Raw genomic sequence first — 27,963 nt, forward strand, 5'->3', positions numbered from 1 at the left:
GAAGGAAGGAAGGAAGGAAGGAAGGAAGGAAGGAAGGAAGGAAGGAAAGGAGGGAGGGAAAAAGAATAGAAAAGAGGCTTTACCTCATTCAAAGTGAGAACCTGAAAAGGCCTTAGCCAAAAAGGTTCAGGGTCTCCCATTGCATCCTGGGCCATCTCTAGTCATCCTGATGATGTCTGGTCACTGGAACCAGGTGGCTTTGGAGGAGAAAGTAAGGCTGGCGACCTTACACAGCCCTCCCTCGCTCAAAGCCAACTGTAAGTCATGTCGTCATTTCCCTGATGTCATGGTCCTCTTAGAAAAGGAAGGCAAACACAACAAATACAAAAGGCTCTGTGTGACATTTAGAGTCCTTCATAACCTCCCCCTCTCCCCTTTCTAGTCTTCTTACCCCTTACTCCCCCTCACTTACCCTCTAAACTCTTCTGGTGCCTCCAGGCATCTCTCTGGCTGTCCCTCCAGGCCTGGAGCCCTCTCCCTCCTCTGCTCTGAATGCTGGCTTCTCTGGTTTCCTTCATGTCCCTGCTAAAATCCTAAAAGCCTTTTCTTCTCCCCTTAATTCTGCTGCCTTCTCTCTGTTCATTCTTTCCTATTTATCCTGTATTTGCACGGACAGTGAAATCATTGGGGAAGGGGAAAAGGGGAGGCAGTGTGGTCCAGCAGGAATAGCAGGGGTCTGGAGTCAGGTGACCTGGTTTACTTTACACTTCTGACATGTAATTCCTGTATGATATTGAACAGATCACTCATCCTCCCTGGGCCTCATAGTAAGGGGTAAAATGACCTCTGAAATTCTTTCTGGTTCTCAATTCGATTCTTGGAAAGAAACTCAGTTTCCACCATGGCTCAGTTAGAAGAGCTGTTGGGGTGGCTAGGTGGTACAGTGAATAGAGTACTGGCCCTGGAATTAGGAGGACCTGAGTTCAAGTCCAGCCTCAGACACTTAACACAAAAGTAGCTGTGTGACCTTGGACAAGTCATTTAACCCTAACTGCTCTGCCTTCCCCCCCCCTCCAAAAATAAAAAAATTAAAAAGTAAGACCTGTCATTGGAATGGGGTGCAGTGCTCAGATGGGAGAGGCAGGGAGGCCCAGCTCTGAAAGTCCAGGGAGATGTTGCATCACCCCATCCCCAAACACTTCCAGAGAACATTTGCCAGAGGCTTCACAGGGCATTTTGGTTTGACCATCTTTCAGATGTTCCCTGGGATGTGGAAACATCTGATTACCTAGGGCTGTCTCCCCCAGTGACTAGCGGTCCAGGGGATCAGTAATTGCATAGCTATACATACATGTGATATATTTGATGATTGTATGAATTTGATTATTTCTCCATTTCCATTTTTAAGAAGCCAAACATTGGGGCAGCTAGGTGGCACAGTGAGTAGAGCGCCAGCCCTAGAGTCAGAAGGACCTGAGTTCAGATCTGGCCTCATACACTTAACACACACACACACACACACACACACACACACACACACACACACCCTAGCTATGTGACCTTGGGCAAGCTACTTAACCCCAATTGCCCTCCAAAAAGAAAAAAAAAAGACAAACATCCCACTTATATGAAAAATGTCTTTCAAAACTTGGATGCAATTCCAATGGCAAGTTAGCAAAAGGAAGATGTTCATGTATGTGGTTAACTCAGACTCTTTTCAATGACAGAAGAGGCTTATGCTTGCTCACACTCATAGCTTTCTATGGGATTGTTACTTTTACCCAATGATGTAGCTGCTCTTCTTTGAGGAATCTATTTATTTATTTATTTATTCATTCTTACCAAATACCACTTCCCAAATTTATACCTATGGGCAAAACACCAAAGAAAAATGGGAAATGTTCTCAAGCCAAAAAAAGAACTCATGGAAGAACTCAAAAAGGAGTTTAAAAATAATAGAAGAGAGGTAGAAGAAGAAAAAGTGAGAAGAGAGAGTGATGCAAGAGAATAATGAAAAAAATAGTAGCTTGGATGTTTTCTGTGATTTCACATGTATAAATTATATAGTTGTTTCCTTAATACGAGATCAGGGAAATGTGGAATGGGAAGAGGCAGAATTCAGAATTCAAAATTCTCTTTCTTCTTTAAGTTTCCTATTTTAATTTATACTTTTTTCTTTTAAATAATATTTTCCTTTTCCAAAATTACATTCCTTTTTAAAATTTTTTAAAATCACTTTTATTTTCAAGTAAGAAGTATTTTTAAAATCAGGCTATTTCTCCTATCATCCCTTATTCCATTGAGCAAATGAAATTTTTTAAAATAAAAAACAAAAAACCAACACAATTCATATTCCTCTCTACAACATTGCATAGTCTGGCTGAAAATATTCCCACATTAGCCATAACTGAAAATGCTTTTCTCTTTTTGCATTTTAAATTAATTACCTTTCTTTCAAAAGGTGAGTGGTATGTCTCTTCTTTTGGACTCGGGGTTTATCAAGGCATTGATGAGAGTTCTAAAGTCCTTCACCTCATGCACCCATTTATTTTATTTTAAATTTCTTTTTAGTTTACAACATTCAGTTCCACAGGTTGAATTCCAAATTTTCTCTCCTTCCCTCTCCTCTCCCCTCCCCTCCCCTACCCCACCTCCACCCCTGCAAAGTGGCCTGCAATCTGATCCAGGTTCTACATATACCTTCACATTAAACATCAGTCAAATTGTCAAGAATTATAACCAATGGAATGAACCAGGAGAAAGAAGAAACAAAATGACATCCCTTTACTAGAAATATTTTTGTATATACGGGCCCTTTTCCCCTTTGTATGATGTCTTTGGGATACAGCCCTAGAAGTGGTATTGCTGGGTCAAAGACATGTTTATAGCCCTTTGGGTATAGCTCCAAATTACTCTCCAGAATAGTTGGATCAGTTCACAACCTCACCAACAATGCATTAGTGTTCCAATTTTCCCACATCTTCTCCAGCATTTATCATTTTCCTGTTTTGTCATGTTAGCCAATCTTACTGGTGAGATTTAGTACCTAAGAGTGGTTTTGATTTGCATTTCTCTAATCAATAGTGATTTAGAGCATTTTTTCATATGATTTTTAGATATCTTTTAATTTCTTCCCCCGAAAACTGCCTGTTCATATCCTTTGACCATTTATCAATTGTGGAATGACTTATTTTCTTATTAATTTGTCTCAGTTCTCTGTATATTTTAGAAGTGAAGCCTTTATCAGAGACACTGGTTGTAAAAATCCCCAATTTTCTGCTTCCCTCCTAATCTTGGTTGCATTGACTTTGTAAAAAAAAAACAAACAAACCAACTTTTCAATTTAATGTGATCAAAATTATCCATTTTGCATTTATAATGCTTTCTATTTCTTGTTTGGTCATAAACTTTTTCCTTCTCCATAAATCTGACAGATAAACAATTCCTTGCTCTCCCAGATTGCTTACAGTATCAGCCTTTATATCTAAATCACAAGCCCATTTTGACTTTATTTTGTTATACAGTGTAAGATAGTGGTCTGTACTCAGGTCCTGCCATACTATTTTTCAGTTTTCCCAGCAGTTTTTGTCACATAGGGAGTTCTTATCCCAGAAGCTGGAGTCTTTGGGCTCGTACCCATTCTGATCTTACCTTGGTATACAATATAAGACGTTGGTCTGTGCCCAGTTTCTGCCCTGCTCTTTTCTGGTTTTCCCAGCAGTTTTTACCAAACAGTGAGTTCTTATCCTGGAAGCTGGGGTCTTCAGGCTTATCCAACAGTAGATTACTATAGTCATTGACTCCTGTGTCTTGTGTACCTACCCTATTCCACTGATCTACCACTCTATTTTTTAGACAGTACTAAGTTTTGATGATTGCTTCTCTGTGATATAGTTTTAGATCTGGTACAGCTAGACCAACTTCCCTTGCATTTCTTTTCATTAATTGCCTTCATATTCTGAACCTTTTGTTCTTCCAGATGAATTTTGTGTTATTATTTTTTCGAGCACTATAGAGTTGTTTTTTGGTAGTTTGACTGGTAGGGCATGGAATAAATAAATTAATTTAGGTAGAATTGTCATTTTTATCATATTAGCTTGGCCTACCCATGAACAATTGTTATTTTTCCAGTTATTTAGATCTGACTTCATCTGTATGAAAAGTATTTTGTATTTATATTCATATAGTTCCTGGGTTTGTCTTGGTTTATAGACTCCCAAATATTTTATAATTATGTGGTCTACAGTTACGTTAAATGGATTTCTCTTTCTATCTTTTGCTGCTGGGTTTTGTTAGTAATATATAGAAATTATGATAATCTATGTGGGCTTATTTTGTATCCTGCAATTTTGCTGAAGTTGTTAATTATTTCAACAAGTTTTTAAGTGGTTCTTTAGGATTCTCTGACTATGCCATCATATCATCTGCAAAGGGTGATACTTTTGTTTCTTCATTGCCTATTCTAATTCCTTCGATTTCTTTTTCTCTCTTATTGCTTAAGCTAACATTTCCAGTACAATATTAAATAATAGTGGTGATAATGGACATCCTTGTTTCACACTTGATTTTACTGGAAATGCTTCTAGCTTATTGACATTTCATATAATGTTTGCTGATGGTTTTATATAGGTGCTACTTATCATTTTAAGGAAAACACCATTGATTCCTACGCTTTCATGTTTTTAATAGGAATGGCTATTTTTTTGGTCAAAACTTTTATTTGCAACTATTGAGATAATCATATGGTTTCTATTACTTTTAATTGATATGATCAATCATTCTGATAGTTTTAATAATATTGAACAAGCCTTGCATTCCTGGTATAAATCCCATCTTGTCATAGAGCATTATCATCATAATAAGTTGTTATAAACTCTTTGTTATTATGTTATTTAAAATTTTTGCATCTGTATTCATTAGGGAAATTGGTCTATAATTTTCTTTGTTTTGGCTCTTCCCTATTTAGGTATCAGCACCATATTTGTACCATAAAAAGAATTTGGTAGAACTCTTTCTTTGCCTGTTTTTTACAAACAGTTTAGATAATATTGGAACTATTCTTTAAATGTTTGGTAGAATTCACTTGTAAATCTATCTGGCCCTGGAGATTTTTTCTTAGGGAGTTCACTGAAGGGTGGTTAAACTTTTTTTTTTATGAAATGGGATTATATTAGTAATTTATCTCATCTTCTTTTATTCTGGGCAATTTATATGTTTGTAAATACTCATCCATTTCATTTAGTTTGTCAGATTTATTGTCATACAGTTGGGAAAATTTTTAGCTGCTAATTGTTGCTTTAATTTCCTCTTCATTGGTGGTGAATTCACCCTTTTCAACTTTGATACTGGTAATTTAGATTTCTTCTTTCTTTTAATCAAATTAAACAAAAGCTTATCTATTTTTTTCATGAAACCATCTCTTAGTTTTATTTATTAGTTCAATAATTTCAATTTTATTAATCTCTCCTTTGATTTTCAGAATTTCTAATTTGGTAATTAATTGGGGATTTTAATTTGCTCTTTTTCTAGCTTTTTTAGTTGAATGCCCAATTCATTGACCTCCTCTTTTTCTGTTTTATTCAGGCAAGTATTTAGAGATATAAAACTTCTCCTAAGAATCACTTTGCTGCATTTGGTAAGTTTTGCTCTTTTGTCACATTTTTGTCATTCTCTTGTATGAAGTTATTGATTTTTCTTTAATGATTTGATGTTTGACCCATTCATCCTTTAGAATTAGATTATGTAGTTTTCAATTAGTTTTTAGCCTATCTTTCCATGGCCCTTTATTTCATGTAATTTTTATTGCATCATGATCTGAATAGGATACATTTAATATTTCTATCTTTCTGCATTGGATTGTGAGGTTTTTATGTCCTGGTACATGGTCAATTTTTGTGTAGGTGCCATGTACTGCTGAGAAAAAGCTATATTCTACTCCCATTCAGTTTCCTCTAGAGGTGTATCATATTTAACTTTTCTAAAATCCTATTCACCTCCTTAACTTCTTTCTTGTTTATTTTGTGGTTAGATTTATCTACTTCTGAGAGGGGGATATTGAGGTTTCCCACTAGTATAGTTTTGCTTTCTCTTTCTTCCTGCAACTCACTTAACTTTGCCTCTCTGAATCTGGATGGTATACTACTTGGTGCATATATTACATAATTGATATTACTTGTCTATGGTACCTTTAGAGAGATGTAGTTTCCTTACTTATCTCTTTTAATTGGATCTATTTTCACTTTTGTCTGTCTGAGATCAGGAATGATAACCTTGATTTTTTTTTTCATTTCAGCTGAAGTAAAATACATTCTGCTCTAGCCTTTTACCTTTACTCTTTGTGTATCTCTCAACTTCAAATGTGTTTCTTGTAAACAGTATATTGTAGGATTAAGGTTTTTAATCCACTCTGCTATCTGCTTCTGCTTGAGGGGGGAATTTATCCCACACAGTTCTGATTACTAACTGTGTCTATCTCTCCATCTTATTTTCCTCCCTATTTATGGCTTCCCTTCTCCTTTTTCCTATGAGGTATTTTACATTTTCTTTCTCTTTTCATTTTATTTGACTGATTCTTGAAGGCTAATAGAGTCATTGACTTCCAATTGCCTGATTCTGATTTTTAAGAAATTATTTTCTTCAGCTAGCTTTTGTACCTCCTTTTCCATTTCACCAATTTTACTTTTTAAGGAGTTGTTTTCTTCAGTCAATTTTTTTCTTTCCTTTTCCAAAGTGTTGACTTTCTCTTGCATATCTCTCATCTCTTTTGCCACTTTTTCTTCTACTTCTCTTATTTGACTTTTAAAATCATTCTTGAGCTTTCCCAAAAAGGTTTTTTGGGCTTGAGACCAGTTTATACTCCCCTTTGGGTTTCAGATGTGGATGTATTGAAAGTTGTTCTTTTCTGAGTATGTCTTTTGATCTTCCGCATCACCATAAAAGCTCTCCATGGTCAATGTTCATTTTTGATTCTTGTTCATCTTGTTTGCCTATTTCATGGCTTTTGAAGTTGAACTCTCTTGTTGGAGCACAGGAGGCACTGTCCCCAGCTTCTCGTGCTGGGGGCCAAGGGCCTGGTCACTAGCTTTGTGAGCTGGGGTCTCGGGTGCTCATCACTGGAGTCTGTAAGGGTCTAGCAGCTTACCTGGTGCTGAACTAGGCTCCTAGTGGAGGTACCTGGCATGTGCTGAGGCCAGGTGGTGTTTTTCTGTGTTTCCCTAGGGCTACACTGAAGCAGGTAGAAATCTGCAAGGAAATGGGGGCAGGGGGGTGGCATTCTCGTATCTCCAGTTAAAGGCCAAGCTTGGGCAGGATAATGTCACAGCATTCAGCTTCATTTTGTCCTGGTTATTTTTTCTAGTTCCATTGGAGTCATAGTAGATCTTGTTTTCTGATTCTTTTTAATTCATTAGTTTATATGTAATAGCAGTAACTGTAATGACAACAGTAATAATAGCTAGCACTTATACAGGATTGTAGGATTTGCAAAGCACCTTATAAATATTATTTCATTTTACCCTTACCACACCCCTGGAAGATCGATGCTGTTGTCATAATTCTGATTTTACAGATGAAGGAACTAAGGCAGACACAGGTTAAGAACCACCAAGTGTCAAAAGCTGGATCTGAACTCATCTCCCTGACTCTGGGTCCAGCATTCTATCCTCTGTGCCACTTGGGGCCTTCCCAGAGGTCTTTGTATTCAGCCTTCTTATGGCACAGGAACATATTCCATTGCATTCATGTAAGGAAACTTTCTTTGTTCTTGCTATCGCGTCATTTCAGAAGTGACCTTTGTGACTCTTCATGATTCCATGTGGGGTTTTCTTCCCAGTGATGTTGGACTACCATTTCCTTCTCCAGCCTATTTTGTAGATGAGGAACTGAAGCAAATAGGGTTAAGTGACTTGCCCAGGGCCACACAGCTAGTAAATGTCTGAGATTGAACTCAAGTCCTCCTGATTCCAGGCACAGTAATCCCCTGCATCACCTAGCTGCCCAAAAGTTATTTCTCAGTTCCCAAACTGATGGGTATTTGCTTGGTTTTCAGGTCTTTACTACTAGAAAAAGAACTGCTGAAAATTTTGGGCATATGTGGGGTTCTTCCATCTGTCATTGACCTTGCTGGGATATATGCCCTCCAGTGGCATCTCTGACTCCCAACATAGAGATGTTTCTGTCTCTTCATACATTTCCATGTTTTTACAGAGTGCTGGGAACAATCCACATCTCCACCAACAGTGGAGTGGGCCTGGATCGACACAGCCCCTCCACCTTTTACTTTCACACCATCTTTGTTCTAACATGGTCACTCTGAGGTGAAAACTCAGAGTTGTTTGGATTTGGATTTCTCTAACTATTAGTGGCCACTGTAGCTGTTGCAGTGTATAGACTGGGGGACTGGAGTCAGGAAGAGGCATCTTCCTGAATTCAAATCTGGCCTCAGACACTTCCTAGCTGTGTGACCCTGGGGAAGTCACTTAGCCCTTTGACCTTAACCCACTGGAGAAGGGAGTGGCAAACTGCCTGAGAATAGTCACCAAGAACATCCTGTGGATTGGTGTGCTGTGGTCCAGAGGGAAAGGGAGGGTCAAACAAGATGGACCAAGAACAATGTGTCAGGCACAGTGCTAAACACAGGGGATACAAAGAGGCAAAAGACAGTCCCTGCCCTCGGGGCGCCCCCAGTCACATGGGGGAGACAACATACAGATGCTCACATAGTGAGCTATGTGGAGCATAAATAGGAAATAATTAACACTGGGATACAGAGGGGTTGGAAAGGGAGGATTAAAGGAAGCCAGGAAGCTCAGTGGTCAGAATAGAGGAGGGACAATGTCCCAGGCAAAGGGCCTGCCAGAGAGATGGAGGGTCTTGTGAGCGAAACCTCCAGGGGACCAGTGTCACTGGATGGAGGAGGACAGGTGGGGCAGAAAGGAGTAAGATGACTGGAAATGTGGGAGAGGGCTAAACGACATGGATGCCAAGTAGGGGGTTTTGTATTTGTTTGTGGAAGCAATAGGGAGCCACTGGACTTTATTGAGTGGGCGGGGGGGGGGTGACCTGGTCAGACCTGCACTTTAGGAAATGACATTGGGGCTGGACCAGAATGGGGAGAGACTAGAGGCAGGCAGAGCCCCTCCCCCAGCAGCTATTGGGATAGCCCAGGGGTGAGGTGATGGTGTTTGGCTAAAAGCTAATTGAGAAAACTTAATGTGGATTATAAATGTAACTGATTCTAATTCATTGTTATCTTATAGGGAAAAAGTGGTGTTGGGTATGAGGGGAAGGTAGCAGGCTATAGACCTTTGTCTCTTCCCCTCAGGCACAGAAGAATAACTAATATTCCTGGGAAGACCTCTAGTTCAGTCTGAGGTGGGGAAGTGTAATGGCAATGCCATACCCATAGCAGCCGCTAGGAATATGCATGCATATGCCCAGGGTATATTCACAAACATGACAAACTCTCTTCCTCAAAGGCAAAACCAAAATATGTATTTGGAAAATCATTAGGATACCTGGATGTAAGATTTAGCAGGGTACTGATCACTAATCCAGGGAGTACCAACATCTTAAGCCTTCTTTCTGTCAGACCTCCTCACAAAAACAAGTTCCCCTAGACAAATTCCTCCCTCTGCCCACTCCTTCTGCTTCTCTCTTTCTACTCCTTGGGCAAGCTCCTCCCACTCTGGGCTCCATGAGACTCAGGGTGTATCACAGGTGGGAGCTGGGCCAGAGCTCAAAGTAGGTGGCATAGGCCTATTGATGGACAGGGAAGATATTCCTGTCCCATTGACATTACACCTAGGCCTCTACCCCCTTAGCCTTGGCTGATAAGTCACTGAACCTCAGTATTCTCCTCTGTAAAATGAGGGGGCTGGACTTGGAGACTGCAAACTAAGCTGCTTTAAGGTTTCAAATATACGTGCATTTATGTAATCTGCAGATCAGCTTAGAAAATAACTCATGGACTTTTGGAGTTGGAAGGATGTCAGAAAATAATCATGGAATTCCAACTCTCTGTAAATCTGTATCTTGAGCTGAAATCTTGAATGTTCCTTAATGTCCCAGTGACCCTGGGCCAGTCATTGACTGCTCTGGGCCTTTATCTTCCATGGCAAAACAAGGGCCTGGAGCTCTGAGGCCCCATCTGGTTCTAGCCTAGGGTCCTTTGAGAGCTGGTCACTTGGAAAGTGGACATCAGCCTTTGAAATCATCCCTTTCCCCATTCATTGTCCTGCTTCCCTGCTTCTCTCCTGCCTTGGACAGCACCCCAGCTCATGCTGGGGCCCAGGCTCACTTGGGAGAATCCTTCAAACACATTGTGGGGACCTGAATGAATCCTCATCCAACCACCAGCTTTCTCCCCTGCTTTTCCCAGGTTAATTAGATTCCTACAGGCTCCACTCTGCTGTGCTCTGCCCTTCTCTCAGGACAGGCTCTGGCCTCCTAGGCATTCTCTCATAGAATCTTCAGATGAACAAACATATAATACCCTCTCCTCTTCCTCTGACACTGGCCCATTTTAAAAAATTGTTCCAAGAGGCCTTGTTGACCTTAGTACAGTGCCCAGCACATAAAAGATACTATATATATATATATATAATATGGTAATTTTATATATAATATAAATATATTATATATATAAATTATATACATATAAATATAATATAATACCATATATACATACATATATATATATGGTAATTTTAGAGGTTTTCTATCACATCTTACTCTTTGGGACTTGTTTTGGGTGTTCTTGGAAAGAATACTGGAGTGATTTGCCAGTTTATTTTACAAAGGAGGAAAACTGAGGCAAATAGGGTCAAGTGACTTACCCAGGATAACACAGATAATGCCTGAGACTGATTCTGAACATAGGTCTTCCTGACTCCAGACCAGGCACTCTGTCCTCTGTTTAATTAATATTTATTTATTGATTGGCCTGTTCAGCATTATTGTCTGGGAGTGGGGGGTCAAAGTTGGTGATCTTTGAGGTTCCTTTTTAATCTAAGAACCTAGGAGACTTGGTGGTATGAGAAATGTGCTGGCAAAAGAATAATTATAATTAATTATTATATATTACAAATACATATTATAAAATTGTATGTATTAATAATTATATCATTGTTAGTTAATAGTAATTAATTATTAACTATAATTCCAGGAAGGCATTTAATTTCATTCTTGCAAGAGCGGGTAACCTAACATAGGCACATTTGTTTAAGGCAAATACCCAAATTTTTAAAACTTGCCCTGATTCACATTTCCCTCCTCTGCTCCCACTCTCTGGGAGTAGCAGGGTTCCCAGTGTGTCCAGATGCCTAAAACCCACCCAGGTGGGTCTCGGCCTCTGATTACATTTCACATTTCAGCCCCACTTTGACAAGTCATAAATTCTTTCAAAGGAATTGCCTCAATTGATGTACCCAGGGTGTTGAAGTTTCCTTCATCATTAACACAAGAAGAGTGGTAATATACAAGATAACCTATTTTAATCTTTCTGGTGTAGACCTGAGAGTTTGGTTAGAGAGGCAGACAGGCCAGATGATATCTTAATTGGATAGGCGGTAAACACCATCAGATGAGAGATTGTGTTTGACAATTGACAAAGTGTCAATTGAAATTAGGACCCAGGACATCTGTGTCTTCTTTCCCATTAACATGCCATAATATAGTATGTGTTGATAATCATTTCATATTAATTTAATAACCTCAGTAAGGGCCAGGGCCTGAACTAATCGACCAGAAGAAGAACCTGGACCCAACAGCTTCTTTGTTCTCACAGAATACCTCTTTCTATGTCAACAAGCCCTGATGGGGCTGACTTTATGGCCATTAAGGATGAGGCCCTTAATCCGAGGCACTACCTTGAGTAATGGGACTTTTTCTTATCTTAATATTTTTTGGACATATATTATGTCATGACATGTTAATGATAGAGAAAACAAAGATGTACTGGGTCATAAATTCAATCGACACTTTGTCAACTCTCTTATTTTATTGTATTTACCACCTATTCAATTAAGAAAATTCCTTTCTCATACCATGATTAAACATATATGGAAAGCATAAATTTGAGTGACAGCCCCCCCTGAATTGGGATGGTTCTGAAACGTATTTAAGCCTTCTCATTTCTTGGTTCAGGCAGTCAGAACTTGGGTTTTGGCTCCTTGTTCGTACAAGCTTGCTAGCTTCATCTAGCTTTAAGGGAACAAATGATATAAATTTATATCGCCTAGTCTGTTTGTCTTCTTTAACCAAACTTTCAGCTTGACAGTATCCATAAAATATGAAGAAAAAGTGCCATTGTTCAAGATAGTGTCTTGAGTTAAGGGTCTCATCCTTAATGGACATAAAGTCAGCCCCGGCTTCCCTTGTTGCCGTAGGAAGAGGGATTCTCTGAGTTTACAAAGTTGCTGTTGGGTCCAGGCTCTTCTTCTGGTGGATTAGTTCAGGCTCTGGCCCTTATTAAGGATCAAAATGATATGAAATGATTAGCACTGGCATTGCAGATATTACACATTTTCTGTGGAAACAAGTTCAGTTCATCTCTTACACTGGTGTGGCCCTTTTCTTTTAAGTGCCCAGGGGTCAGGGCCTGGGGTCCCCTGAGCCAGGGGATCTCTAGCTACCTCTGAAATGACTGGGGATCTGAACCTTGGCTCTCAATTTCTCTTCCCTCTCCCAGTGAATGAATGAATGAATGAATGAATGAATGAATGAACAATCATTTATTCAGCTCTTCATTACTCCATGCCAGAATTTGCAGTAAGTGCTATAGACTCTCGGACCAGAGCCCAGTCCTGCCCACATTAGCCACCTAATTTCAGGGGCTGCCTTTGGAAACTATTTCCTGATAATCCAAGTCTTTTTGATTACTGAGTCCCAGACTGCAAATGCAATGGGATTGTGGGGGTTGGGTAATCTCCCCTCCTCCTGCCTCTGACCCTTCCTCCATTCACTTGGATTAGCATTTGTTACTCCCTCACCTCTACCCACTCCTAGATTCTAGAAATCCATTTTCCCCTCCCTTTTCCTAGGCCTTTGTTCCTGCACCATCTCACGATCCCCCTTCCTCTCCCACCCCATCCTTGTCTTTTTGGTGGATGGACCACTATAGTGATGTCATCTCGGTCCTCTCGGAGAAGGGATGACAACCACTCGCCCATCGGGATAGATCTGAAGGGGTTGGGGCAACTCCTGACCATGGAGACTCCCTCCAGGTCTTTGTTCTGCCCCCAGTATTCAACCAAGTTCTTCTGACTCTGTTCTCTTTGTTTTCTTCAATGGGGATCTCATTGGATAATGAATTTCAAAAACTTTAGAAATGCTCATGTTTCTCCCCAGAATTTTTTTTTGTAGTTTATGAGTTTATTTAACACAAATAAAAGTGTGCAAAGCTTTTTACTCATTTTCTTCACTCCTCAGTCTAGCGTTTGGATTGGTGATCTTGATGGCCAGCTGAGCTTCTCTCTCAACAATAACTTTCCGATTCTTAGAGGAAACATTGTGAGCAATCTCAGCACAATAAGATTTGTTGCACATCAGAAGGACTTCTAGCTCTTTGACATTGTGCACCAAAAACTTCCTGAATCCACTTGGCAGCATGTGTTTTGTCTTCTTATTGCTTCCATAACCAATATTGGGCATCAAGATCTGGCCCTTGAATCTCCTTCGCACCCTGTTGTCAATGCCTCTTGGTTTACGCCAGTTTCTCTTGATCTTGACATATCTGTCGGACTGGTGCCGGATGAACTTCTTGGTCCTCTTCTTGACGATTTTAGGCTTCACGAGGGGTCTGAGGGCGGGCATGGCGCCAGTGAAGAGACAGCAGCCCCTCCACTGGAAGCGCCGACAGAAAGAGAGAGCTTCTCCCCAGAATTGACCCAGATTCACCCCCCTCCCACCTTCTCCCCAGCTCTGAGTTTTTCCTTTAGTGTGCGATTGATAGCCCAGCTGATGTATTTCTCAGTCTCAGCCAATTCTTGAATAAACCAAAACAAAAACACTCCTTGCCCTTGTGGACTTTACGCTCTAATGGACTGATGTGGGGGTTGCCACATAATTTATGAATGTTGGGTAGATCTCTGGGGGTCAAGTGCCCTCTCTGTTGGGAAATGATTCCAAATCTCTGTCTGAGCCAGCCTGGATCTTGGAAATATTCCTGGCCATTCATCTCTTCTCAGTGACTTGATGAAGGTGTGCCTTCCAGCCTGGATTCAAGGCCATTCTTGGAGCCTGACTTTAAGCCTGGCTCTCTATTCATAACCTGTAAATGATTCCTTAGATCAGGCTTGTAGAGAGGGAGGAGCCAGATGGAAGGTGGTCTCTGAGAGGGAGGTACTAGTTCTTGGAGATGGAAGAAAACCAGGTCAGGCCTGCAGAGGGGGAGATTGGAGCTCCATCTTGAAGGACACTAAGGCCCATGGGAGAAGAGAAGAGCCTTCCAGGCTGGAGGGAGCAGAGCTTGGGGGTAGTTTTCTGTTTGTTGGAGGGTGAGGAAGGGGCAGAAAGGCCAGTGGGTAGAGCCTGTGCCTGGCAGGGGGCACAATAAAAGGAATGGAGAGGCCTGCAGCACACTTGTATCCTGTCTTAGGGCCTCATTTTCAGATGGAGTTAGGGGTTGGACTAGGTGACATAATACGACATTGACACAGGTCACAGGGTTTTAAAAAGCCTTGTTTCTGTGACAGACCATATGGTTACAGAGGCGTGTCGAACTACTCCAGTACCTTTGCCCAAGAAAAGCCCACGTGGGGTCAGGAAGGGTCCGACCAGACTGAAAATAAGAGAACTTCAACTTCCTTCCAGCCCCCAGTCCACTGACCTGCTAACTGCAAACATGAAATGCCCAGAGATCTCCCACCTTTAAAAGACCTTCCCTGACCCTTCTCATCTTTAAGTTATCCTCTTTCCTCCTTTTCACAGGTCATTTCCTAGGAAAAAACTCCCTGTACGGGATGGTCTCTCCTTTTCCGCTGTCTGCTCCCTTCTCCACCTCTTACAAATCATTCAGGCAGCTACAAGCAGTGGTGTCCTTATTTGTAAAGACCCTAGCCCAGGGGAGGGGAACCTGCGACCTTAGCTACTTTAACATTAACAAAGAGTTTTCACTTTTTGAAATTATTCACAGTAGTTCCATCATGGAATTCTCTCCCTGCAGGGAAGTTTGGAAACTTAGGAGGAGGGTCAGCAAGAAGAGGGGGAGCCTGGAAGAAGGAGGGCAGGGCTGGGCAGGCCTCGTGGGATCAGGAAGACCCAGCCAGAGCATGTTAGCTGGGAAGAGAAGCGCTTGGAACTGAGATCTCTCTACATTCTTTGGAGCTAAGGTCCCTCCCACCTTCGTCCCTCAGAGCAGAGAGCTCTCTGCATTCTTCCCTGTAATATTAATGGAATAGGAAGAATTTCCTGGTCCATTAGAAGCCTATGTGACCATACATGTTCAATGACAGATGTCTCACTGCTCTGAGCTCTGGCCCAGCTGTGATGCATCCTGATTCACATAGAGCCCCTTGGGGGAGGGACTTGCGTAAAGGGAAACTTGCTTAGGGGAAGCTTGTAGGAAGGCTTTCACAGCTTTTGGTACTAAGCTAATTAGGCACTGAGTCACAAGGGTTGTTAGGCCTTCTTGTTCTGAGCCTAGGAGTTGAAAACTATATATGCTGGTAGACCAGTATTTTACTTTGGGGGATGGCTTGTTTTGGACCTTTTGATTCCCTGGAGAGGACTCTGAGTAGCCATTTGTTAAGAGCTTCCCCCCCACCTAGGGGCGGCTAGGTGGCACAGTGAATAGAGCACTGGCCCTGGAGTCAGGAGGACCTGAGTTCAAATTTGACCTCAGACACTTGACATACTTACTAGCTGTGTGACCTTGGGCAAGTCACTTAACCCCAATTGCTCTGCCTTCCCACCTTCAAAAAAAAAAAAGAGCCCCCCTGCTAGTTGGATGTTTGTGCTCCCCCTGTCTGGTGGTGTATGTAGGTGGTTGTATTACTTTGTTCAGATAGTTGGAGCCCTGTCTGCTGAATCTCTGTGCTAATTTCTCTGTATTTTCTCCATGTTCAGGGTGCTGACCTTTCCCCTGAACTAGTGAATGTAATTAACGTAAGATTGTTGACCCTTTAAACATTGCTTTCCTTTAGAAAAGCAGATCAAAGAGCCCGTGCTGGCAGCCGTCCTGGGAGTGCCAGGGTGCTGGCTGTCACATCCCTCAGAACAGAGCTCTCTCTACCTTCTTAGGATCTAAAGTTTCTGCCTTCTTCATTTGGAGCTAAGGACAGTCACTCTGCCTTTTCCCTCTGAAAGCTGAGATCTCTCTCTGCTCTCTTCCCTTGATGGTGAGATCCCTCTACATTTTTACTTTGGAAGCTGAGATCTCTCTGCCTTCTTCCTTTTGGAATAAGGTTTCTGGCTTCTTCCTCCTGGACAGAGAACTCTCCATGTCCTCTGGAGCTGAGATCTCCAGCCTTCTGGGAGCCAGCTCTGCCCATGCAGGTGCCTTGAAGGTCTGAGTAAGGGCCCCTTCCCGCACCCCACTTCTGCTGGCTGCCCTTTCCTTTGGGCCTCATCCTTCCCCTCTGACATCTTGCTTAGTGTCTCTGGGGGCTGCCCCTGCTACTTATCTGTCACATCCCAGAGGTCCTAGGGTGTGTAAAGTTTTTATGATTCTCCTATCAATCAGTACCATATGTGGGATGAATATACTAACACCTAGACTTTTCAGAACTACCATTTCCCCAGGAGATTTTGGCTTGGGAGTCAGGGATTCACAGCAGCTTAAAGCGACACATCAACTTTTGCCAACTTTGACATTCCTATGCTTGTGTAAGTTCAGTGAAGTGAATCAAAGATTGTAAAACCTGTTCCTGCCACAGAACACTGGTTCCGTATCCCACAAAGGAATCACGACCCTCAAGACCTGAGACAGTCAACTTAAGCACTGTTTCCCACAGGACCCAGGAAGGCCATGCATGAGTCTGCCCTGGAAATAGCAACTCAAGGCCTAAAGATGATTGTCAGGATCCAGCCCTATTGTGATTTAAATGTATTATAAACTCTGCCTTTCCCCAGCTGGGGGAGCCTTCCCAGAAAAGAGGACTTCAGGTTTGCAAAGCCCCTCCCTGACTCTGAAATGAATTAATGAAACCCCTCCTGGATTGCTGGCACAACTGCCTCTGACCTGCTGAGCTCTGCCTCTGGGCATGCCCAGGTTAGAGACCTGTACAGTAAAGTTCTGTTGACAGGTGCCATCCCCAGTTTTCCCACTGGGTCACAGCTGCCTGACCCACACGTCTCACCCACAGTAGCAGGTGGAGGCAGGGCTCTGGGTCTGGAGCCATTGAGGCTCTGGCTCATCTCATCCCATGGGGGCTCCCCTCCTAAGCCCCTTCTGCCTCCTGGGGCCCTGTAGGAGGATGGGGGAGGAGTTCTGGAGGGTAGCACGTCCTCTTCCTGCTCAGAAGTTCACTTCCAAACCTGACTCTCCCTGCTGCCCTCCTCCTGTGGTGGAGCCTCTCCCCTGAGGGCAGGGAAGGGCCTTTGTGCCTGCTCTGAGAGCCCGCCTTCAGGCACTCCAGCATCCAGTCTTGGAAGAGAACGCAGAGTCAATGTCTCTCCCACCCTGAGGTTCTTCTCCTTCCCCAGGTCAGCTTGCTGAGCACCAAAGCCTATTCCTAGGAGAGAGACCAAGGAGAATGGCCCCTGGGGCCCAGAGACCCTCCTCCCAGGTGAGTGCAGTCCATCCACAGACCTGACCAGCATCAGCCAAGGTGGAATCACAGTGGAGTCCTGCTAGATTCAGGTTGTCCTTTGCACTGTCAGCAGAGAAGAACCTCCTGGTTCTGCTCATGTCCCGCCTCAGGCCACACAAGCCTTCCCAGTTCTCCCTGAATCCTTCCCAATTACCATTTCTTGGGTCAAGTCAGTAAGCATTAAGAGAGTGGCTCCTCTGTGCCAATCACTGTGCTAACTGATTGATTGTGCAAAGAAAGTTTTAAAAAATGACAGGCCCTGCTTTCCATGACCTCAGTCTAATTGGGAGAAAACATGTCATCATCTGTGTGCAAACAAGCTCTGTACAGAATGGAGGGAGGCGCCATGAGAGGGAAGGGACCAGAACAGCTTGTTTTCAGGGGAGATGTTACCTGAGATGTAAAGGAAGCCAGGAGGCCAAAGTGAGGGGGGAGGACATCCAAGTGTGAGACACAGCCATTGGGAAGGCTCAGGGTCAGGGGCTGGAGGGTCTGGGTCAAGGGTCAGCCAGGAGGCCAGTGTCTTTGGGTCAGAGAGAAGAAGAGGACTAAGGTGGAATGGACTGGAAAGGGTTGAGGGGCTGGTGGCATGGGAGCAGCCGTGTGCCAGCGGCCATATAAATATTGTCTCATTTGATGCTATTGTAAGAATTGTCAGGGTCTTTGCTAGGGACTTGCAGAGTAAGGGAGCACGGGTCAAAGACAGACCGTAAACTGTGGTTCATTTCTCCACTCAAGAGTGTGACAGGCTCCCTGATGGACGGGTGTGTCTCACAGTTCCACAGAGGCCAGAGACACAGGCTCTCCTCCTGAGGGACATGACATATCCTTTGGTTAGGATCCCTGAGGTCTTGTAGGCAGGCTTACAAAGAAGTTTCGGGTAAGATCAAGTCAGGGGACAGAGAGATAGAAAGGAACATTTTTAGGAAAAGAAACAAAATGTAGACTTAGAGGTAGAGATAGAAAGGTCTGTTACAAAGGTCTTTAGCATAGTTACTTATACCAGTTCAAAGAAAATGGTAGGCAGTTAATCAGCATTTACTAACGCCTTTGTGCCTTCTTAGACAGAATAACCAGACAGGAAGTGAATCTATGAATTTTTACAAAGAGATTGGGGAAGGGAGGTACTTAAGGGGACATTGAGGACATTGACCTCAGAACAACCAGTGTAGCATCAAATGGAGTCAACTATGTTTTCTCAAAAATTCACTTTTAAAAACCATTGCCTGCTGGCCACGTGAAAGCCTCAGGGGTCAGATTTGGGAGATAAGAGTACCAAAGGTCCAAGTGTGTTTCCCAGAGTTCAAGAAGGAAAGGAATTCTGGGGTGAGAGTTTACCAGAGAGCAGCACTGAGGGGACACGGATTGGGCTGGTTGAGGTGAACTCTCTCCAATCAGGAGACAGTGCCTCTGGGGGATTTTAGAGGACTGAGTGAAGCAGAAATCATGGTCTTCTTGGTCTTTGAAGGCTAGTCAGTCAGAGTACACAGGTAGGTCATCTGACCTTTTTGACCTCCTGGCTCAGCCCTGCCTGGGAACTGCAGACCAGTACTACATTTTTAAGAGACATCTTTATCTCAAGGAAAAGGGCTGCTTCTTCCAATCAGGGAGTCTGCCAGGAAGAGGAGACCAAGGCAGAAGTTGCCTAGAAATGTGGGCCCTATGGAAAGCAGAAGGCCCTATGGGCCTCAGGGAACCAAGGCCTTTCTGAGAAGGCCCACCAGTCTCTTTCTGCCTCAGTCCTGAGGCCCCAGGATCATCCTCTTCCTCCATTCACCCTCATGGCTAGAAATTCAGGCCCCTGCCTTCTTCTCTATCCCTATTCCTGGTCTCCATCAGCTGCAATGCCATGGCCATGGCAATGACCCCTCTTGAACCTAGACCTTGTCCTGGTTCACTCACTTCCACTTCAAGACTCACATTCTACCTGGGCCAAAATGAAAACTCTGGTTCCCCCTGCGACCTCCTCTTCCCTCATCTGTCATCAACTCCCATTCTCCCTAATTCATCCTATTTTGGGACGTGTGTGTCCTAAACTAAATTATGATGTCTCCTCTAAAGTCACAAGGATATTTGTGATCTTTTACCCTCAATCGGTGGGTCATACATTCATGTAAAATACTCTTAAAATTTGGCGTTGAGGCCATATGTTCAGAAATTATAAAGATAAGAATGAAGAACATCATTGGATCAAAATTACTCTCTCCTGGTATCTAAATGCAATCAGTCTAGAACAGGGGTGGGAAATCTGCAGCCTTCAGGGCACATGGGCCTTCTGGATCTGGAAGTGTGGCCTTTTGACTGAATCCCAATTTTATAGAACAAGTTTGTCTGATTTGGCCACTAAAGTATCAATGCTAGTTTTGCAGAGAGCCCTTTCAGGAAAGAATGAAAATGATAGTGGACAGCCCAGGGCATAGAGCAGTGGACTTAGAATCAGGAAGACTCACTTCCATGAGTTCAAATCTGGCCTCAAACACTTACTAGGTGAGTGATCCTGGGTCACTTAACTCTGTCTATCTCAGTTTGTCATTTTTAGAATGAGTGTGAGCAGGAAATGGCAAACCACTCCTGCATCTTTGCTCAGAAATTCTCAGATGGGTTCTAGAAAAGTCAGACACAACTGAAATGAATGAATGGTGCCCAGGGAGTCAAACAGAAGAGAAGAAAGACTGTCCTGTCCCCATCGAGATGACACTTTCAATGGAAGACAACAGAAGAAAGGAAGAGATTTTGGGCAAAAGACCCAGGGACAGGCTGGCAAAGTCAGTGAGAAGTTGCAGAGTAGTGCACCAAGGTGCAAGTTGAAGATTTCCGTGTCTGGAGTCCATGAGCTCAGCCCATGGTGGGGAGGAGAATGTGGGAGGATGGGGAAGGAAAGAGATGGGCAAGAGCTTGTGCTGAGGACAAGTTAGGGATTCCAGAGATGACGAAAGGCATGGCCTTCCTACTGTGATTATTCACATTCTGAATGAACAGAATGCAATGAAGTGTCATGAATTGGAACACCTGGTGAAAAGAAAAGACTTGTAAATGCTTGGGAATCTAAAAAATCAGAAAAAGACTTAAAATTCTTTAATTTCTCTGAATTTCAATAATAGAAATAAAGCTGTAAGTGAAATTTACAATTATAATATAGACCGAATGTTTTCAATGAAATTGAAGTGATAAAAAGGTGAAGATATTTTTATCTATAAGAATAAAAATTGTTCCACAATCATCTAACTTCCTAAACAGTGAATCATACCATTCGGCTAGAAATGAAGGTATCAAATGCCAATGCCTTGGCTAGACATGTGTTTTGGCAGGTAGCAGTTTGGAAACATAGATGAGCCCTCCCAAGCATCAAAGGGTTTGAAGAATGGTCACTTTCTTGTACAATTGCCATCAGTGAGCCTCTTGAATCATTCTCTTGACTCCCTAACCCTCACCCCAGTGTTCTAGAGTTGTAGCAGCATGTTGAAATAATTTATTTCTTTATTGCTTTTTGGAAGGCAATTAAGTTAAGTGACTTGCCCAGGGTCACACAGCTAGTTTTTGTGTGTGTGTGTGTCAAGTGTCTGAGACCAAACTTGAACCCAGGTCCTCCTGACTCCAGGGCCCATGCTGTATTCACTGCACCACCTAGTGTGATGGTGATGTAATTTGAATTTGAAGATCCCTTTGTGTTAGCAAAAGTAGCAGGTACTTAACACTTAGTAACTGATCAAGCCTCTGTTGGGGAAACAGAAGGTATGAACTCCTGTCTCCTGTTACTGATGTAACAGGAAGGGGTTGACTGAAGGAAGTGAAGTAGGTAATACTGTGTATATAACAAAAGCCCCAGAGAGGCCCAGGGAGAATTTCTATGAGACTGAGATCTGGTGGCAGAACAGCTACAGAAGAATGGAGAACTGAGTCCTGAGAACTTGTGGTGGAGCTTCTTCTGAACAGGATCCCAGGAGTCCAGAGCCAGGAGCCCAGGAGCCCAGGTGACTGAAGCATGACCAGGATACTGAGACTTTGTTTGTGGCTTGGTTGAGCCTTGAATTCCTTGGAGCAGAAATGGTGAAGGAGCTGACATGGACCAGACCCTGTGAACACCAGTGTGGAACAGGTCCTGCCCAGAGAGCTGGTCAAGGAACTGGGAGCTGTCTGCTGTTGAATCCAGGTAGAATCTGGGACCATGGAAGGGGATCCAGGTAATCTGAGAACAGGCCCCAAGTCAAGATGAAGAAAAGACCTCTCCTTGGGTCCTGAGTAATTATGGAATTATAATTTACTGGTGACCTAAGGGGTGGAGGATTTTGTGTATGATACTTAGTAAGACTTTAGAATAAGTGACTGATTGTACTTTGAGTACTTTGACTATTGTTACCAATTAGTGACTGATTGAGTTAATCAAGACTTTGCCCCAAGAGTCAAAGATTTCACTGTGTGCTTTGATATTACTGATAAGTAACTGGTTGAATTAACTTGAGTCACTATTTTACTTTGAGACTATGTTGTGAATATTATATTGTGATTTTCTGTGATAAGTTGAAATATGGTGAATGCTGTATTTTGAATTATGCTGTACCTTGATTTTCCATGGATGTTTTGCTTTTGTTATGGAATAGAGTGATCACTATACTGAGTAATCAGAACCTTAAAAAAGCTGTTCACAGTAGCAGTTCTTCTGGAAAGCTTCTGTGAATGCCTTTACACCTAGCCGCCCCTGAAGTAATTTATTTTTTATAAGCTGTAAATATCTTTCTTTATACATTAGCTCAAACTCTAACCCCTCTTGAGAAAATTTTGCATTTTTAATGGAGGAAGGAACCCTCCTTTCCCCACATAGTTAGTCTTATTCCTCTCTAATTAAATAATAAAATGAGTGAATGTATTCCATCAACAATTGAAAGCAATCCTAAAGCAAAGACAGAAGATGTTTCAGTGTGACTCTCCATGCCCAGAGTCATCTCAGCTGCTCAGTTTAAGAATAGAGAACTCTTCGCTTGGCTGCACACAGTCTCCTAACGCTCAGTTGAGGTCAGATTGTGGGTAATCTCACTTTCTTCATAGCTTTCTCTACTTCTTACTTTTATTATAGACTTTTAGCATATTACATAGTACTTACCAACTTCTCACAAACTCTTCATAGAATATTCTTAATATATCACTTAGGACACATGACCTAATGTAGTGCCAAGCACAAGCAGCTTCCAGGTTTTTGGTTTTTTTTGTTGGTTTATTTTTGGAGGGCAATTAGGGTTAAGTGACTTGCCCAATGTCACATGGCTAGTTTTTGTGTTAAGTGTCTGAGGCCAGATTTGAACTCAGGTCCTCCTGACTCCAGGGCCAGTGTTCTATTCACTGTGCCACCTAGCTGCCCCCTGCTTCCAAGTTTTGATTAGCATACTAACTCTCCATTCATTCAGTAACAGATTAAGGCAAAACATTCACAGAAAAGAGAAACTCAAAATATGAGGTAACTTAATCATTTACTAAGTCCTCAATTCAATCACAAAGTATAAAGTCAAAGTACTCCACCCCTGGATAGTACATTCATTTAGTCAATCACAAATTCTCTCTTCTCAAGTGGAAATTAGTTTTGAATCATAAGCAAAGTACATTCATTTGGTCAGTCACAAAATACAAAGGCTAAAAGTTTTCCACCCCTGAATCATAACTGAATTACAATATCATCTATCACCACCAAGCACTCTCTTAAGAGGCAGTGGAAGTCCATCCATCCCTAGGTCACTAGGTTACAATATCATCACAGCATTCAATACTCAAGGAGAGGTCTTTTCTTCATCTTGACCCCAGGCAAGTTCTCAGCAGTTTCTGTTTCTGGGAAGACAAAGCTTAACAAAGACACCATGAGAAACAAACACATTCCTGACATGCTCATCAATTCACTCTTTGCCTGTAAAATCAACCTAGACCCAACAACATGGTCTGAGGAGTCACCACAAATCATTAGTACAATCCCAGGACTCCTGAAAACATTAGCAAGACCTTCTTCTAGGATTCCTGTAAACATACAACAAGACAATCGTCTTTCAGGGCTTCTGAACCAACAGCAAGCTCCCAGGACTTCTGCAACAACAGTAACATCCTCTATCAGCAGACAAATATGACAAAGCAACATCAAAACAGACAGACAAAACACTGGCACCTCAGTCATGCTTCCTCCCAGTTCTCTCTTCTCATTTCTCAGGAGTTCTCAATTCTCAGTTCAGCCTCCAGATACTGGCTCCCAGAAGTTCTTCTGGCCTCTCTCTATACATGGCACCAGCTCCTCCCAGGTCATCCCCCTCTCTTCATGTCAACAAGTCCATCCCACAAGTGGGATTCACAAGCTCCAGGTCTTAACACTTAACCCAAAAACCAAGCCATCCAAGGGGATCTTTAAATTCTATTACTGTTACACCGCACTTTCTCTTCCACAGATTCTTGTGCATCACAAGTGGAGCAAAATTATCCCTAATCCCATCAGGAATATTGTCTAGTAAGATATTTTTCTAGCTTTTCTTATTCCATTATTATTCTCACTTCAAATATAAAATGCTTTTTTCCATATTCTGTTGGGTTTTTAATAACTGATTTCAACTCTTAGCTGTGACACTCCTAAAGGTTGTAAGCAAATCCCTTCTCTGGGCTCCAGTTTCCTCTTCTAAGTTGTGAACTAGATGAATTCTGGAGTCTCTCTTTCAGCTCTAAATCATGTGACTTTTGGTGGTTTAGGAGTTGGTGACATTCAAGGATGTAGTTGTGGACTTCACTGAGGAGGAGTGGGGCCTTTTGGACCTTTGTCAGAAAGAGCTTTACAAGGAGGTCATGCTGGAGAATGTCCAGAACCTGCTGTCTCTGGGTAAGGACCATTTCCCCTCTTTTTTTGGTGTTGTCAGGTCAAAATTTGCACAGGTGGCAGAGAATGGATCCATATTCTGGTACATCCCAGGCTTAGAAGCTTCATTGAGTACACAGTCTTCTGCATGCACCAAATTTCCATCCACTTTGGTCTTGGCTCATTACCTTTCCAAGTCAAATAAGTTACCATCAGTCAGGTGTCTGACCTTGATGCCATATTCCTTCTCTGTGAAGCAAAGTGTAGTTTCATGACAATTTATAGAATATATATCAAACTATCTGAACTAATGTCAAACTATGTTTAAAAAAGAAAAGAAAAAAACCCAGGAATTACCCCCAAGAGGAGGATATGTTGCACATTAAAAGGTGTTTTAAGAGGTTAAAAAAATAAAATTAGGCAGGGAAATTTAAAATGGAGTAGGTATCACATAGAAATTAATCCTCTTAGAATTATGTAGGAGTGAGGGCTGGTAGAGCTGGAACATTATTCTCATGGGATTAATACAAGAGGAACTAGAATATCTAAGTAAGCCAATTTTAGAAAAAGAAATCAAACAGGTCAAAAATGAGCTTCCTGAGAAAAACCAGCAGCAGCAGCTGAAATAGAAAGGGAATTTTACCAAACATTAAACATCTACCAATTCCAGTATTAAATCAACGATGTGGAAAAATACGCAAAGAAAGGGTACTATGAACTCCTTTTCAGAAACAAATATGGTACTAATACCCCCACTAGAATGAGTAAAAAAAGGGAAGGAAAACAATCGACCAATTTCCTGAATGAATATGGATGCAAAAATCCTAATAAGATATTAGCTAGGGAATTACCACAGTATATTCCAATGATTGTACATAGAGCCCAATTAGGTTATCCAAGGAATGGATGGATGCTTGAACTCAGAGAAAGCTATTCACATAATTGATTGTATGAATACTAAGTAACAAAAAATCATGCGTTATATCAATAATTGAAGAACAAACTTTTGACCAAACACAACCTTCATTTCTATTAAAAATCCTTGAAAGTATAGGTATTTATAGACTTTCTCTTCAATGGATTAAAAAAAAAGCATTTACCTAAGCATATCAGGAAGCTTATTTGTAATGGGGATAAGATAGAAACTTTCCCAGTAAGATCAGGTGTGAAACAAGGATGCCCACTGTCACCTATGCTATTCAGTGTTGTATTGGATATAAGAAGAATAACAATAAGACAAGGAATAGAAGTAATCAGAAGAGGGAATGAGGTAATCAAACACTTTTTTTTGATCGATTATATGATAATATACTTCAGAATTGCCAATGACTCAATCAAAATGTTCATTAAAGTAGTTAATAATTTTAGCAAAGTAGCAGGGTAGAATCCGTAAGCATCAGCATTCCTATATATCACCAACAAAGCCATGCAGAAAAGATAATAAGAGACATCCCATTGAAAATAACTATAGATGGTATATAATTCCCGAGAATATAGCTGCAAAAGCAAACCCAAGGACTGGTGAGCCCTCTAGAGTTTTCATTATTTCTTTATCAGCTTTTGCATTTTCCCCTTACTTTCATCAAACCAATTTGGATGTTTACAAGTGTCCTGGCCCAGATGAGTAAATGTGGTGCTGTCCAACAAAGCTCTGACAGCTCCTCACTTCTTTTCTGCTGGAATGCTGCAAAGCCTGTGCTGGCTCAGTTTTCTCCCCAAGTTAGTAACAAACTGTTCTCCCATAAAGAATCAGTCTACTCTGCTGACATTAAAAGACTGAGGGCCATTGTCCCTTGTGGCTGCTGCTTTTGTTGAGGGTGACTGAGTCTCCGATTGGTCCAGCACTCTGTGGCATACACCTCCTTTGTCACTCCCACAGACTGTCTCTTCTTACAATGATACAGTCCACTTAATGCCAATGTTTGCTCCAAGAGTACACAAAGTTTTGTTGCATTTAGGGTGGTGATGAGGTCATGAGCCACGTAAGTCTCCAGTAACTATTTCTATTGTATAGACTTGTGAGTGTATATCTTTTGGTGTATATGTGTTTGATTGTTTGTTTTCTTCAGACATACAGACTGGGTTGGAAGTAATTGAGGTGACTAGAAATCATGGAATTTTTTTGGAAAACCATGACCTGCAAAGATTCATCAGTGATGGTATCTGGCACTTCAAGTTGAGAGAAATCTGTGACTCTAATATCAAGGTGGATAAAAATCCAAGAAGTAACTGTGAATTTCATGAAATTGTAAAGAGATACAGCCAGTCTTGTATTCTAAATCACAGAATTAAAATGACCTCAGGGAATGACTCTGTTCAGGATACTGAATATAGCAAAGGCTTTATTGAACATGTAGAGCTTTTTCAGTCCCATGAGAAGCCTTATGAAATGGCATTGTATCCAGGTAATCAATGGGAAATGGCCTGCAGCTGTTATTCAGACCTCATTAGACCTCAGAAAAGTGATACTGAAGAAATGCTTTCTGTAAGTAATAAAGGTGGGAAGGCCTTGAGTCAGAACACTATGCTCATTACTCCCCCACAAATTCCCATTAGAAAGGAACCTGATGAACATAATAAATGTGAAACAGCCTCATCTCATCACTCGTCTCTTCCTAGCCAGGCTAGATTTCAGCCTGGAATGAAAAGTTATGCATGTCCTCAATGTGGAAGGGCCTTTTCTTGGAACTTAGATCTTGATAAATCTCATAAGATACCTACCGGGGAGAATTTTTATGAATGTCATGAATGTGGGAAGGCTATCTGCTACAGATCTCTCTTTATTGGCCAACAGAAAATCCACAGGGGAGAGAAACCTTTTCAATGTAATCAATGTGGAAAGGCTTTCATACAGAGATGCCATCTTGCTGCCCATCAGAGAATTCATACTGGAGAGAAACCCTATGAATGTAATCACTGTGGCAAGGCTTTCACAGACAAAGGCAATCTTGCTACACATCAGAGAATCCACACTGGAGAGAAGCCTTATGAATGTAATCAATGTGGGAGGGCTTTCACAAGGAGGGAGAGTCTTGCTGCCCATCATAGAATCCACAGTGGAGAGAAACCTTTTGAATGTAATCAGTGTGAAAAAACTTTCAGAACAAGCTCCCACCTTGCTGGACATCAGAGAATTCACACTGGAGAGAAACCTTATGAATGTAATCACTGTGGAAAGGCTTTCAGAGACAGAGGTAGTCTTGCTGCCCATCAGAGAATCCACACTGGAGAGAAACCTTTTCAATGTAATCAATGTGGAAAGGCTTTCAGAGACAGAGGCAGTCTTGCTGCCCATCAGAGAATCCACACTGGAGAGAAACCTTTTGAATGTGATCAATGTGGAAAGACTTTCAGAACAAGTTCCCATCTTGTTGCCCATCAGAGAATTCACAGTGGAGAGAAACCTTTTGAATGTAATCAATGTGGAAAGACTTTCATAGAGAGGTACCATCTTGCTGC

At 41.9% G+C, this 27,963-nt stretch overlaps 1 protein-coding gene and 2 pseudogenes across 1 annotated transcript in view; 1 reads left to right on the top strand and 2 right to left on the bottom strand.

Moving 5' to 3' along the window:
- The window catches only part of LOC138168138 (zinc finger protein 665-like), a 552,079-nt pseudogene that overhangs the window by 331,970 nt on the left and 192,146 nt on the right, over positions 1 to 27,963 (bottom strand).
- LOC138168150 (zinc finger protein 665-like) overlaps positions 1 to 27,963 on the top strand; it is a 33,506-nt gene that overhangs the window by 3,346 nt on the left and 2,197 nt on the right. The window contains exons 2-5 of the mRNA XM_069097191.1: positions 5,524 to 5,575; positions 17,584 to 17,666; positions 24,402 to 24,528; positions 26,574 to 27,963. The exon at positions 26,574 to 27,963 is cut by the window's right edge and continues 2,197 nt beyond it. Coding sequence (XP_068953292.1) covers positions 17,634 to 17,666; positions 24,402 to 24,528; positions 26,574 to 27,963 — 1,550 coding nt within the window. The 5' untranslated portion in view covers positions 5,524 to 5,575; positions 17,584 to 17,633. The remainder of the gene's footprint in view (positions 1 to 5,523; positions 5,576 to 17,583; positions 17,667 to 24,401; positions 24,529 to 26,573) is intronic.
- LOC138168179 (large ribosomal subunit protein eL32 pseudogene) lies at positions 13,290 to 13,811 on the bottom strand (annotated as a pseudogene).

Source organism: Petaurus breviceps, unplaced genomic scaffold (genome assembly GCF_028583685.1).
Source record: "Petaurus breviceps papuanus isolate PSGF00001 unplaced genomic scaffold, PetGlider_PUasm1.0 355, whole genome shotgun sequence".
NCBI lineage: Eukaryota > Metazoa > Chordata > Mammalia > Diprotodontia > Petauridae > Petaurus > Petaurus breviceps.